Raw genomic sequence first — 15085 nt, 5'->3', positions numbered from 1 at the left:
CAAGCACCATCTTATATGAAAATAACAGCTAGGACCAAGGTTGAAATGTGGGTTTAGCCAAGCTGGGGTTGGGGGCAGAAAGGAAGTAGTATGGGGCAAGGCAGTGCTGTGACATGGGGTAGGCTGAGCACGGATAGCCCTAGTGGGAAGTTGTGATTTCCACTCTGCCCAGAATGCCAACAAAGAGACCAGGAGTGGTGAGAGAGCTTTAGTCTCCCTCTATTTCCTACCCCTCTATTCATAAAGCAGCTTTAAACACGTGGGGTACAGAATAAAAGCATCTTGCTTGTGAGATCCTCCACTCTACAGCTGGCCCTGGAAAGAAGCAGGCAAATGCATGCTTCCCCCTGGGAGTCAAGGATGTCCAAGTTAGAGCTGTCACGGTGCCCTCTCTGGTCTCTCCTGGCCTAGGCACATAGTCTGCTCCCAGCAAGGGAAAGCCCACCTCTTGACTTGCTAAATGCTGTAAGCTGTGCGGACAGCAGCTGGGACCCCAAACATTTCCAGCCTCAGATGGGGGCCCCAATTCATTCTCAGAGCTGAGTCTTTGCTTTGTACATACTTGAGTCCCCTCAAAAGAAGATGCTCACTTTTCTTCCCACAAATGCTGGTCCTCAAGCTGTATGTCTTGGGGTTATGTCTGTCTGGAGGGGGTACCCTGCTCTCATTCACCTGGCTATAGCAGCCATTCCACACAAGGACAAAAGCACAAAAGCTATCAGACCAGAGATGTCTGTCCTTGACCGCCAGGCCAAAGGGTGGGTGATGGTGTTTTGTTCTCTTCTAGTCACAGCTGATTGGTGGAAACATGGCTCCAGAGGAGCCAATCAACAGGCTAGATGGCATCTGATAACTTGTAACATGGCATAAAACCACGAGTTCTATCTTGCCAAACCTTGCGCTTGGAAAACTGAAAGGCTGAGAAGGTAGATGGCAGGATGGCAAACTATGTAATGGTGGTTGGTGCCAACAAAGGAACAACCCTCTGGATGCTTGTAGGAGCCTGTGTCCACATCTAAGCTCCAGTATGGGCTGTAGTTCCTATAGGCATCACCATCAGTCCCTCTAACATGCCCTAGCCAGACTTTTTTTTTTTTTGCCACTGAGAGTTCTCTGAAGATGATGAAGGGCAGGCATGCAGTGCTGCCTAGGGTTGCCCCTGCCACCATGGGAGTGGGGCAGGGCGTGGTCAGGAGGACTCCCATCCTGCCCCAGGGCCCTGGGGTCTCACCGGAGGAGAATGTTCATAGATGTTGGTGCTGTATGGCAGGTTGATAAAGATGGGATCCATGTCCTGGACATCTGTGATGATGATGGCCAAGTTAGCCAGGGTAGATAGAGGTCTGGTCTTGTCTTGATCCTTAGAGGACAGGAAGAAAACACAGCCTTGGGTTACATGATGCTGTGGATACACACACACACACACACACACACACACACACACACACACACACACACACCCATGTACTACAGTAGGGGATGGCTTGTATGAGTCAATTCCTAAGTACTAAGTACAGTCTCTGAGTACTTCTGTGTGATCTCTGAGCTGAGTAGTAAAATACAAACAGGGCCGTCAGTGCTTATTTGATATCCAAAAGAAGGCCAGGGTAGAAGCAGATCTCCTTGCCCCAACCTGACTGTCCCGCCCGTGTGGTGGCTGGAATCTCGGGCTTGGGTTGGAGATGGTGCTGTCTCAGCCCCATCACTCCCATTCTTCCACTCACTCCAGGATGTAGGGCACTGACTGGGGTGGGACTGTCCTTTGGTTCCACAGGTGGTTCCTCTGGGACCTACATCCTTTGCTCTGAGCTCTGTTGGTTAAATGACTTTTTTTGGGGGGGGGGGTCAGTGGTGGGATTTGAACTCTAGGCCTTGGCTCTGTCCCTGAGCTCTTCAGTTCAAGACTACCACCCTACCTCTTGAGCCACAGTGCCACTTCCTGTTTTCTGGTGATAACTGGAGATAAGAGTCTGATGGACTTTTTTAGTGTCTGGGCTGGTTTTGAACCATGATCCTCAGATCTCAGCCTCCTGAGTAGCTAGGATTACAGGTATGAGCCAACACATCCAGCTTCAAATGACTTTTTAAAGTTAAATCAGCAGGAGGTACTCTAGGACCTATGACATTTCTGGGTCCCCAGAAGGAGTCCCAAGCAGAGGTTCCCCTTGTGGCCAGGTAGGCAATAGTAAACCATCAGAATTACTTGGAAATTCAGTTCTGTAAAACCCACAAAAGAAGGAACCTGGCGGCCTATGTACTACCAGCACAATCGATGATGATAACCTAAGTGACTGATGCTGTGGGTAGAAGGGGGTGCTCAGGTCCTACCACAGGCACCACGTGAGATGCAGCATGTTCTCGTGTGGTTATTTTGATCATCATTCAGATGAGTTAACAGAGATTCAGAGTGTCACTGGCTTTCCAGCATCACACAGCTAATAGGCAGAACTCAAACTCAGATTGCTTTACCAAAACAAACAAAACAAAACAAAAAAATAAACCCTGCCCTTAACAGTCTTGATCTGCGACCCTAATATCAGCTCAGTCTCCATCTTGCTAGGGGTAGCTGTCAATACGTTCTTGCCCCTCATGCTCCTTTTAATGAGACAAAAGCCTTGAATGAATGACTTCCATAGTCCTTGGGCTTGCAAATGGTCTGTCCTGGGATCAGAGGAGCAACTCACTGGTCTCCAGGTTATACTTGCTTTGGTTTGTCTCGGGAGATATGTGCAGTGCAGGGCATCTAACATGACACAAGAAGCCTGGTAATCTCCTTTGCCTTTTAAAGAGAACCCTGCGGAGTCTGGGAGGTAAGAACAGCTTCCTTAGCCTAGCAAAAAGTGGGTAGAAGGGGGTGCTCAAGGGAAGAGAAAATCTGGAAGCAGGAACTAAATAAAGGGGCCGTGGTAGGGATAGGGAGACTCCTAGGCTCCATGATCATATTGCCATGGCCTAGACAGGGCACTGCCCAGCTAGGGACCTCAAAGACCAGCAGGCCACGCAGGCCAGGGTGGGGAGACCCAGTAGGAAGGCCTGACCTTGAAGAGAAGATGCCAGATTGATTCAGATCTGCCAGTATTGGCTTTTGTGGACAGCTGGCTTTTATCTAGCCTGCCAACCCCACCCCCAACTCATGTGGGTGCAGGAACTCACCGTGGCATTGACAGTGAGCTGGTAGGCCTGTGTTGTCTCGTAGTCCAGCTCTCGGATCACAGTGACAATGCCCCGGGCGCTGTCAATGGTGAAGAACTGGGAGGGGGGCTGGAAGGAGTAAAGGACACTCCCACCTGCGCCCAGGTCGGGGTCTGTGGCATTCACAATGAAGATAGGCGTCCCCACTGGTGTGTTCTGGAATGAAAACAAACCAAATAGAAGAGTGAGCAGCGGCCTTCATCAGCCATGACTCCCCCACAGAGCCCAGTAACCATGTCCGCCAGGCAGCCAGACCTCCAAGCCCCATCATTTTCATTCTCAGGGGGTTCCCAGGAATTTTAAAATGCAATAGCTATTTCCCCTCTCTTGAGGGTCCCTAGGTGGCTGTAAGAACACCGGCTCCAAAAATGATCTGTTCATCTCAGAGTTCTGCATGAGGGCCCTCTCGGTCCCCAAACCCATTTCTTAGCAGCTTTGCTTCAGGTATGGAGTACTCTGAGGCTGCTCAAGCCAAAGCACCTGTTTTAGGGGGAGTGGGAGGTAGAGCTTCCAACTTGGCAGGACCCTGTGGCACAGCGAAGATTGCCTGGTGTTGCTAATACGTATCTGTGGGCTCTCACCAGAGGGCCTGCAGGCTGCTCAAATGCTTCTACTTCCATAGCTTGCTGTGCTCTAAGGTGACTGTCATGCCTTCACCTTTCTGACTGAGGTTCTCTGATTGAAGACTACCTCCCCACTGGGCAAACCCTGCCATATGAACTTTATAGGTATGCTTGAAGCACACCTCTGCTCCTGTGACTCCTAGGCTGTGCATGGGGGCCTGAAGTTTCAGGGAGGCCTCGGGCTCTGGGTTTGCCTTGCCCAGCACTGGGCCTGGCCCATTGCAGTTGTATGAACACACCCAGTGGGTCTTTCACATTCCAAGGCTCCGTTTGCATCTCCTGCCCATCTGAGACTGTCTGTTCTCAGCTCTGTACCACACACCATAGTGCTTGACACCGTGACACTGGTTGAGTGAATTTACTCATAATTTAGTGAGCTTTGGATACATCTAAGGAAAGGCAATGTATACAAAGACTCCTCACAAAAGAAAGAAAAAAAAACTTAAGGAGAACTATCATTGACTGCTGTGTGCCAAGCCCCGTGCATATTATATGGGTTGCACCTGCCAACTCTGTGACAAGTGCCTTCTGAGTGACAGCTATTATCCTGCCTTGGAAAACAGAGGGGATGAGTAACTTGCCCAAAGTCACACAACTAGGCCTCAAAGTCAAGTGCAGCCAGGTCTAAACACAAGATCTCAAGCTCTATACCAAAGGTTCCATTCCTCAAATCGTTGGCATCATTCTTTCAGGCTGGCAAGGCCTCCAGAGAACACAGCAATGGAGTGGATACACATCCTGCCTGAGCCTGCCGATTCTCCCCACCCATTGGAAACTGGTTTGGGGCTGAATGAACAGGCCCAAAGCCTGTGTATTTCCCAGAATTCTGCCTACTAGGGACAGGAGACAGACAGCAGGAGACCCTTCTGTGGCTCATCATGCGTGCTTCCCCAGTGCCCTCTGCTCAGGACATAGGCCAATATGGACTGGCCCTGTCTCACCTGTCACACTTTATTTCCTGGTAGTGTGCAGGCGTTTGTACTTCTCAAACCCAGCAGGTCCCTAATACCTTTGGGTGCTTGAACAAGCTTTTCCTCCACTTGGCTTGCCCTCCCCCGCTCAGCTGCTTGGGAAACAGATGTTCTTTTCCTCTAACAAAAGAGCCAAGCCTGCAAGAGGCATAGCTGACAAGTAAGTGCCGAGGTCTCACACATGCACAGACCATCTGTTGGAATCCCAGCCCTGCTGTGTGACTTTGGATGAATAACCTAATCTCTCTGATCCTTAATCTCTTCTCTATACTTCCCTATACGGTCTCATAGGGTTGATGTGAGGACCTGAGCGTGTAAGTGTAAACTTCCCAGCACGTAAGTGTTGAAAGATGGGAGCTATGGTTTTTTTGTTGTTGTTGTTGTTTTTGCCAGTCCCTGGCTTGAGCTCAGAGCCTGAGCACTGTCAAGGGCTTTCTCAAGGCTAGAGCTCTACCACTTGAGCCTCAGCACCACTTCCAGCTTTTTTCTATGTATGTGGTACTGAGGAATTGAACCCGGGTCTTCGTGCATGCTAGGCAAGCACTCTACCACTAGGCCAAACTCCCAGCCCGGGAGCTATGTTTTTAATATCTAAATATGTGATAGGTGGATACAGCCAAGAGTACCTCCAAGGGTTGGGCTGGAAGGTGTCAAAAAGCATCAGGAGGGCTAATGGGACCATGCTGGACAGTCACTGCTGAGTCCTGTCATTCCCCCGGCCCCACAGAGCACCCTGTTCTGTCTCACTTAACCCCACATCCACGGGGCTAATGACCACAGACTCTCTTGTTAACAGTTTCCAGTTGGGATCTGCCAACAGGAGGTCCTGATGAGAATTCTGAGGGAGGGAAGGGAGAATCTGGAGAACTTTCCTGTTCTATCATCTCTGCTCACAGTCCACCTTCTCCCTGATCTTGGCTTCCAGTGTGCTCCCAAATACCATTTTTTCCTTTTCCTCTTCAGTCCTATGAGTCGGAAGAACTTCCCTTTGTTGCTAACCTCTGTGAGCCTCAACATCCCTTATTTTCCTCCAACCCTGTCTACCTGCTATGGTGTAGACCTTCTCTGTCTCTTAAAGGACTATGTAGGTTTGATCCTCAGCTTGTGGTGCTACTGGGAGGTGATGGAGTGTTTAAAATGTGAGGTCTAGTGGGAGGAAGTTATGTCATTGAGGGTGTGCCCTTGGAGAGAATATTGGGCGACTGACTTCTTTTGTGGTTGTTGTTGTTGTTGTTGTTGTTGTTGGTCAGGGTCCAGGCACTGTCCCTGAGCTTTTTCGCTCAAGGTTAGTGCTCTACCATTTTGAGCCACAGCACTGCTTCTGGTTTTCTGGTAGTTAGAGACAAAAATCTCACAGACTTTCCTGCCCAGCTGGTTTTGAGCCAGAATACTCAGATCTCAGCCTCTTGAGTAGCTAGGATTACAGGCATGCACAAGTGGCACCAGGCCTGACCTCCTTTCCTCTCTCTTTGCTTCTTGGCCACAATGTGAGTAGCTTTACTGTACCACATGCTACCACCATGACGTTCTGCTTTGCTCTACAGGCCCAAAGCAATGGGACCAAGCAATCACAGACAGAGATCTCTGAAACTAAGCCATAAACAAACCTTTTCTCCTTTTAAGCTGATTTCCTGTTCAGGTTATTTTGTTACAGTGATAGAAAGCTGACTAATATACTACCCTTCCATAAGCTGGCTGTTTATGGACATGCCCGAGATGAATTCCTTCCAGCATGACCTTGACGGACAAAGTCAACTGCAAACCATAGCCCTGGAGACCAAACGCCCCTGTAAAGGGATCAGAGAAGTCAGCTTCTACTTTGATGTTCAAGGTGGCTTTGACCTCTAGGAGGTCCTGCTGGGTAGCACAGCTAAAGCATACACAGGTGCCAGAATCATCCCTCTAAAACCAAAACAAATGTGTCATGGAGATGCATGGCTCTGGCCACAAGAAGGGATAGATATTCTGATTTCAGAGCAGTCAGTCTCATAAGGCAGCTTGTACAGCATTTGAAAGCACACACCAGTTAGGTCAACACACCCTACATGGAGTTAGTGCCCAGAGGAGAGGGACGATCCCACCAGAGGTCAGTTCTCTGGCTCCCGCCTTAAGGAAATGAGGATGTTTTACCCATTCATACCCTATGGTCCAGGGCAAAGGCTCCCTAAGGATTTAAGAACGAGATCCAGCAAACAGGGTGAGAAAAGGAAAAGAGAAGCCACGGTCCTGTGCTGACCTTCTTAGATTATGTTTTGTGCCCTGCAGTGAAAACCCATTTAATTTCAGCATAACTTAGAACAGGTTCTAAATGGGCCTGGCAAAGAGCCACTCACACTTAGAAGGGGCAGACTATTGGAGAGAAAAGAATGCTGACTTTTTCCATTTTCACTCCTGGACACTATGCTCTATCAGGGAACTGAGAGGAACAATTGGTCAGCTGGATACTTTGCCTAGACCAGCTGCTGCCCATAGGAATGTACAGGTGTGCACCATGTCTGGAGCCTTGGCACAAACAGATTTCCTAGGGACCAGGGGCCACCAACTTCCAGGTGTCCTACAGGCAGCCAACTCTGGTAGCTCAGAATACAAGCTCGGAGTCAAACCCCCAAACTTTGAATCTAGGTCTTTGTACTGTGAGACCTGGGACAAGGGCTGTAAAGTCTCTTTGGCCTTAGTTTCCCCATCAGCAAATTGGAATGACTAGCAGTACCACTTCCCTGGGGGACCCCTCCCCCCAGGACAGTTCTGCTATTCCTCATTGTGGGGCAGCTCAAATGGAGGAGCTGGAAGGAACCTTGAGGATAATCCAGTCCAGCCTCCCTGCTTTACAGATGGAAAGAGTGAGCCCAGAGAGCAGCTGGGCCCTGTTCTTGGAAGAGCTGGAGCTATAAATCAAGAACTGACATCCATACACATTTAGGTTAGTCATGTTCCTGCTAAGGAACTTCAGGACCCATCTAGGACCCATCTATTGGCCCAAGGGTAACCACCTGACTCATGCAGACCAATCACATGAGGCCTTGGAAATTTTCTGTGTGTGTGGGGGGTCTGAACAGAAAGCTCTTTGTTTACCAGTTAGCCCTTGGAGTAGCACTAGGACAGGCAGAGGAAGTCTATCGGCAATGGCACCTGGAGAAAGAAGGGAGGAAGAAAGCCTCTCACCCTGGAGTGTCTTTTAAGAACCCTTTGGCCTTTCTTTCCTGCCACTGAACCCACCTATGCTTGCTTCCTGTGGGTGCCTCTTGTTCATATTGACCTCCATGGCGATCTGCTCCTTGCCCAGCCTTCCCCTCTCTATTCTCATCCCTATAGCTGTCTCAGCTCCTCTATCTCTTTTCTGCTCCTTTAATACTCATGGCTAGCCCACAGCAAGCAAAGCCCCAGGGCACTGCTCCTGGACATTGAGATTATCAGCATGCATGGGTCAGGGAGATGCAGACAGAGTGGGCAGGGGTCACCTGGCCTGGACTTGTCTCCATCAGCTTGGATTGCTGCATGCTCAGGTAGCCTGCTCTTCAAAGTCTATGCTCTCCCCAGCTGCCCTCCCAGCCGGTGGCCGCCCCACCACACAGGTCATAGGCAGGGCAGGGCCCCTGTTTCTCCCAGTCCCCATTTAAGCTCCCAAATCACTTGTGATGGACCTGCTGTAAATGGGCCACCCTGTGCAATTCAGAGACAAATAAATCTTTTTGTTACTCCTTGGGGTGACAAGGGAATAGACTCTGGGAAAGTTCTGCCTTGCGAGGGATCTTGTTCGTTAATAATAATGATGAATGGCTCAGTTCGCACATGCAGTGTGAGTTACATTCCACTCCTGGCTTCTCCAGAGGTGCAGGGTGCTCACTGGAACGGGGTAGGGGACTGCAGGCAACCAGGGAGACAGAGAGAGGCAGAGAGGGAGGGAGTCAGGGAGGAGAAAACAGATGGGGAAGAGGAAAGGAGGAAAATCACAAGGGAGAAAGGAAGATCAGAGGGTCACTAGAAAACCTAGGATGGGGACAGCAAAAAGGGGCAGAACTGGGGACCAAAGGGAAAAGGGAATGGGGAAGAAGATTCACAGAGGAAGGAAGGGAGGGCAGTTGGGGGCAGGAAAGCAGGGAGACAGAAACTAAGTGAAAGAGGAAGAAAATAGTCATCACCCAGGAAAAGTTGTAAACAGCAAAGCAGGAAGACAAGAGTGAGAGGGGAAGGAAGCCAGACACACCTTTGCATGCTCATGGGCGACCCTTCCCAATTAGATTAACTCTGTACCCTTGACCCAGTCCGCAAACCCCCTCTTAGGTGCCATCTCTAAAGGCATTATTAATATTTATGGAATGCTTGCTAGGTGCCACTACAGTCTTTAATATCTTATTATAGAGCCTGTTATAAAATGCATTAGTAATAAATTCCTGACCGATGGAGTTCTGACAAGGTGCAAGCTTGTCAGTGGATCAGAGTTGGGAACAGACCCTTCTAGAAGGTGAAGGGGTGTTCAGAGATTATCTGTTTGAGGTGAGATGGAGGAGAGAAGTGGGGGCTACTATGAGGCTACTACAGCCCCTCCCATCCTTGCTTCCTTTTGCCACATGGAGGAAATGGGAGCTCAGGGAACTGAAGCAACTTGTCTAGTCACCCAGCTGGTCAGTGGTAAATTCAAGTTCAGGCCACTCTTCAGATCCATGGGGTTCCAGAGCTAAGAATGAAGACTAGGCTTATGGTTTCCCCATGGCTGGTGCTTATTTATTCTCTTCCCACTATGGAAGGGCTGGCTGGTATAAGGTGGGCTGGACAGGGGCATGCTGTGAAGGAAAGGAACACCTCAAAACTGCATGTTCACTGAGAGCTAGGAGATGGGCTCACAGTAACAGGCACAGAGGAAGTGGGGGGAGGTGACTTCTGAGTAAGATACCATGGCAGAGAAAACAGTTGCTTTCTGGGTTTGGCTGAATGCCAGGCAAGTGCCTCCTTACCAAATCTGGAGATCTGTAGGTGCTCAGGCAGGTGCTATTTCTAGGGTTCTATGACCTTCCAACTTATGGGGAGTGGGCAGGGATGGAGAAAGAATGGGGTCTACAGGAGATGTAGGCTATATTCTGCCTCAATTAGGCAGGAAGGTGTGTGAGACCCCCTATGGCGGTCAGGGAGTTGAGATCTAGAGAACTGGGAGACAGGGGGCAAGTGTTCCTGGGACTTCAGTGGGGTGTCTAGGACCCCATTCTCATGGGGAAAAGGCACATTTGCACACACACACACACACACACACACACACACACACACACACACACACACCTGTGTTTCAGCCCCTGTCTCAGCAAGATAATCAGGAAGAGCTCTTTTTACTACATCTCTTCCCTCAATGTCTGTGAGCTCTCAGGTGATAGATAGCTGCTGTGCTCTGAGCCAGGGCAGGCTTTGAGGTAGGAGTGCCAACTCAGGTCTCCCATCACTAAACCCTCACCCACCCTTGCAACCCCCTCCAGCAGTGCACTGTCCCCCAATTCTAGGAGACATTCCACAATGTGCTGAATAATGGGCCACCTGGCTCCGATTCCTGCCAGTGCTGACCTGCAGGAGTGGCCGTGGCTCTCTCTCTGTCCTCCCTACCCCAATCTCCATCTTCCTGTTGTCTCTGCTTTGGTCACTCTTCCATAGAAAGGCATTTGACAGATGTTTTTTAAAGATCCAGAGACTTTCTAGTAAATGTGGCAGAGTGAACACATCCATTTCTTTCTGGTTGTGTTCCAGCCCCTCACCAAAATGACAGTAAGGAAATTAAAAATGCATAAATCCACAAGGGCAGAGAGAACAGGAGAGAAGACAACAGCACATGAGAGGTATCAACATTGTGCTGGAAACAAATGGGCCTCAGTTTCCAGTTGTAAGTGCTTTGGGAGAAGGGACAGAGCCTGGGTAAGCTGAGGACCTACAAATACCAGGGCATGCTGCATATGACACAGGACTAAGGAATGTGGGCTAAAGCTCTTTCAACAGTGAGACTGGCCACCAAACTCCCTTCCCTAACACTCGGCAGAGCAGAGGTTTCTTTCTGGATTTCAGGCTAGGGGCTTGGAACAGGGGGCTTTCGTGAACTGTATCTCTCCTGCCTCTCCTGCCACAACCAGGCCTCTTTTTTAGGCTTTCAGCCTAAGGAGATTGACAGCCATGCAGATCCCAGGAAAACTAGCCTAAGAGAAAACTCAGAAAGCAATCTGTTGGGGTTTCTTCAGAGGAAAAGCTAGGTCTTCACCTCATCACCCCATAATGATGCCCAATGGTCCATAAGCTTCCCGTTCCACCTGCCCCAACCATACTCAAATGCTAAGTGAATCATTTCCACAGGGAGACAGACGAGGACCACTGATACTCAAGAAGAACTGCCAGTGTGAGAAACAGAAGGAAAAAAAGAAAAAGGAGAAACAAGTGTTTACAAGTGGTACGTGTGTATATGTGTGTGTGTGTGTGTGTATGTGTGTGTGTGTGTGTGTGTGTGAGAGAGAGAGAGAGAGAGAGAGAGAGAGAGAGAGAGAGAGAGAGAAAGAGAGAGAGAGAGAAAGAGAGAGGATACAGATATATAGAGGGGGAAAACAGAGTCAGAAGCAGAGACAGAGAATACTGGGGCTTGAACTCAGGGTCTAGGTGCTCTCCCTTAGCTGGAACCACAACTCCACTTCCATCTTCATTTTGGAGGCGGGGCTTGTAATTAACTGGAGATGGGTATTACGGCTGAGATCCTTAGATCTCAGCCTCCTGAATATCTAGGATTACAGGTGTGAGCCATTCAGCTAAGCATTCTTTCTTTGAGGAGATGGGCATAGAAAGGCTTGCTCAATGGAGGTACCAGGAGGTGGACAGGAAACATTGTCTGTATGGTGCTTTGGTATACAATGAATCTTACAATCTATCACAGTACTCTGACCTCATGGAGCAGGTGTAAAGACTGGGATGGAAAAGTCCAGACACAAGTCTATAAACTGCAAAGTGCTTTACAAACATCGCTTCAGGCAGGAGGTCTGGAGTCAGATGGGATGGTTCCCAGATCTGTGCTCTACAGACAAGAAAGTCCCAGAGAAGCTGCTGGGTGCACCTCTATCCCAAAGGGACTCAACAGCCCAGCCACCACACTCACTCCCTTTAAGATGATGAATCATGTGAAATAACCTGAATTTGCAGATCTCTTTGGCGGGTCTTACATCCTTGCAAGCTGCCAGCAATGGAGACAGCTCAAGCCCAGAGCTTTCTCTCCTCCCTGTTGCCTCCCACTCCTTACAATCATGTACCCCTTTTGTCAGTGGTATGTGTCAGGAAATGGGCAAAGGAGCTGGTTGGGTGGAGAATATTAGTTAGTGCCTCTTCAATCCCTGTGCCTCCTGCTAGTGGCCCTAAAGTCCCTGTGACATGACAAGTAGAATTCATCATTTAAGCCTGGGGAGGCTTTAAATGGGCTTCGAGGTTGCTGAGGCCTGGGAAGGATGGGAGGGAGAGGGCCGCCTGGCTGAAGGGGCAGCTGCAGGAACTTGGAGGAAGGTAGTTTTAGGTTCTGAGTTTGAGCTCTGGGGCCACTGTCCAGTCTTTGAACAGAGAATACCCCTTGTAGGGAGCATGAGGCTCGACTACTTCACTCACGATGGACAGTACGCCGAGGCCTGAAGACAGGAGGAAACTTGGTCTTAGTCACTTAGATGGTCACTATTGGCAGAGTTCTGGATGGCAGATACCCACTCCAGAGCTTAATCCCTGTACCTCTTGCCCTATTGACCTATAGATGAACTTGGGCAAGTAGCATAGCCCCACATGCCTCAGTTTCCTCATCTGAAAAGTGGGGACAAAAGACCTAACCTGCATGAAGAAAGCAATGGTTCTATAGCCCAGGTCTGGCTGTAGCCTGCAATCAGCCTCAAAACTACCAGGTGACGGCAGCTTCATTCACTCTTATTTGGATGAGAGGGGCCCAGGGAGACCCCCTCACTCGCAAGAGCATACTTAGGAGGGGGGGAGAACCAGCACTGTCTTCCTTGAGAACTGTCTCAGAATAGGGGCCAGGAATTCTAAAGGCCGGTGATAAACAGTGCCTCTGTCCTTGATTCTCTTGTGGGTGTCAAATAGGTGGGGCCTAGTGCCTTGTTCTGCTGTGTCTGTCCGACCAAGGCCACTAATGGCTTCAGGGACAGTCAGGAATCCTGGTATACACAGGCCAGGAGACCTACCTCTGCAGAGGTATCTCCAGAGATGATGGAGAACCAGAATCTCAGGTGCACTATGTAGAGGAAGTCCTGAATCAGCCATGATTCGTTTACTAACCTCAGCCTTGACCAAGACACAGGCTGCCTCTCCATCCCTCACAGAACCTTGAGAAGGTGCCTCCTTGCTGGGCCAGGGTGCAAGTTCTAAGTGCCTCCTCTTGCCAGTCCCAGGCCCACCACACCAGCCAGGTTCCATAGCTTCTGGGGACCCACATGCCTGGTCTTCCCACAGGAAAGTGAGGGAGCAGAGGTAGGAATTGCAAATGGCTTTCATTAAGCAGGGTGCTAACACCATGAATTACAAATGAAACCCAGATGAAGAGGACCCTGGCAGCCTCACCTCCGTTTGATATTAATTGGGCGACACTTTGTTTTAATGGTACATTAATTAATGCGGAATTTCAACGGAAGTCCGCGTGACACTCACATTAATACAAATGAATTCATTACCATCGGTGTTATTACAAGAAATGACAAATAAATCTGTAACAGTGGGACCCTTCAAATAATAATCACGAATCATTAGCTTTGCTTCTCGTTTGCTTTGCGCCGTGCAAATATGTGTATGTTTTGTGCCTTCAGATTGGTTTTAGCTGGGGGAGGCTGTGGATGGGGCTAGAACTAAAGCCTCTTCCAGACTTTTCTGCCTTTGCTTTTCCTCCTCTTATCCCCAGGATACCGCTTATTCTGCCAAAGCCCTCCTCTAGGCACGTAGGGAGCACCAACATGAGGATGGTGGGGGGACAGGGGCAAAGAAGAGTCATGGGCTGGACCTGGGCTGCAGAGGATGGAAGGGGCCACTGATCTGGATAAGTTTCCTAGGGACAGACTGGTCTTTCATGCTTTACCTGAAGCTTCACAATGCCTTGGGGGAGAATTCCTGGGCCCAGTGCCTGGGACTGTGCTTGTAATCTTATACTCTCTCCCTCCTCTCTGCTCTCCAGATTGATAAGGCTGTATCCCCATCATAAAGGAAACATTGAAGGAGGTTGAGTGGCTTATCCATGGCCCTGAAGAGGAAAAGTGATGCTCCAGCCTCAGCTCTGTGTTAGTGCAAAGTTCCTAGGACAGCAGGGCTTGCCTGCCCAGAACAGGTCAGCATCCTGGTGGTATTGGGGCTAGCAAAACCAACAGTTCAACCCAAATCTCTGTACCCCTGCTTTCTGCTTCACTCTGCAATCTCACAAAGGCTAGAAGGGACTTCAACAAGCTGGGGTTGTAGTTATCTTCCATCTATCATCTCACACTCACAGGTGCCCTGAGCAGTAAGGTCTCAAGTAACCACCCTGCAAGAAAATGTCTGATTGACTCAGATGGCTTTTTACATTCTGTTTGGTGTGCATTCTGTCTCTCCTCTATGTTGCGCTCAGGGCAGACAGTGCCAGTTGATCACAGAGCTCTCCCCAGATTCAGCCTCAGGATTCCCAACTTGACATCCCAGGTAGGTCAGTGACAGCAGTAGATTGGACTTGGGGGGAGATTTGAAAACTGTGTGGTACTCTCTTTAGAACATCTTTCTCTGGAAGACTTTAAAATACAATTCTGTCTCCCCAACTCAGGTCCCAGGGACCCTAGCTCTGAGGTCAATGCCACCTGCTGCTCCAGAGTCCAGTTCCTGGCTCATTAGCAGTTGGCTATAGCCCACAGCTGAGTGTTTGGGGATACTATCGCCGCCCCTCCTGCTCATATTTTCCCTCATTCACACCAGGGCTGAATGAACCAATGAATCACCTAACATTGTTAAGTGTACTAATTACGTTCGCTCTTGAAACCTGTGGAACAATTATTTACTGTCTGCCTTGCAAGCTATCCATCACCGCGATTGTAGACAGCATGCCGCTTCTCTCAAGCCAAGACTGAGGAGGAGGAGCCAGGCTCCCAGTTGGTTTCTCAAGAACTCTTAGAGGACTCTGCCCAAGCTCAGGGTGCACACAGTAGATGTGACAAAGACGGCAGCCTCATCCTGGGGACAGGTATTACCACCTCGTGAGGGGAGAAAACACTGGTCTTAAGTGAAATCTTTTCCTAAAAACGGAAACCACTGAGTACGACCCTGGAGACTGTACTACTTCCTTTT

At 49.5% G+C, this 15085-nt stretch overlaps 1 protein-coding gene across 1 annotated transcript in view; it reads right to left on the bottom strand.

Moving 5' to 3' along the window:
• Positions 1-15085, bottom strand: part of Cdh23 (cadherin related 23) — a 305993-nt gene that overhangs the window by 206753 nt on the left and 84155 nt on the right. Inside the window, exons 6-7 of the mRNA XM_090346502.1 lie at positions 3154-3348; positions 1232-1360 (exon numbers count right to left, since the gene is read on the bottom strand). Of these exons, the coding sequence (XP_090202628.1) occupies positions 1232-1360; positions 3154-3348 (324 nt within the window). The remainder of the gene's footprint in view (positions 1-1231; positions 1361-3153; positions 3349-15085) is intronic.

This window comes from Megascapheus bottae, chromosome 15 (genome assembly GCF_031878675.1).
Source record: "Megascapheus bottae isolate mThoBot1 chromosome 15, mThoBot2.hap1, whole genome shotgun sequence".
Lineage (NCBI taxonomy): Eukaryota > Metazoa > Chordata > Mammalia > Rodentia > Geomyidae > Megascapheus > Megascapheus bottae.
Note: the sequence above shows the minus strand (reverse complement) of the source record. Positions and strands in the feature narration are given on the sequence as shown.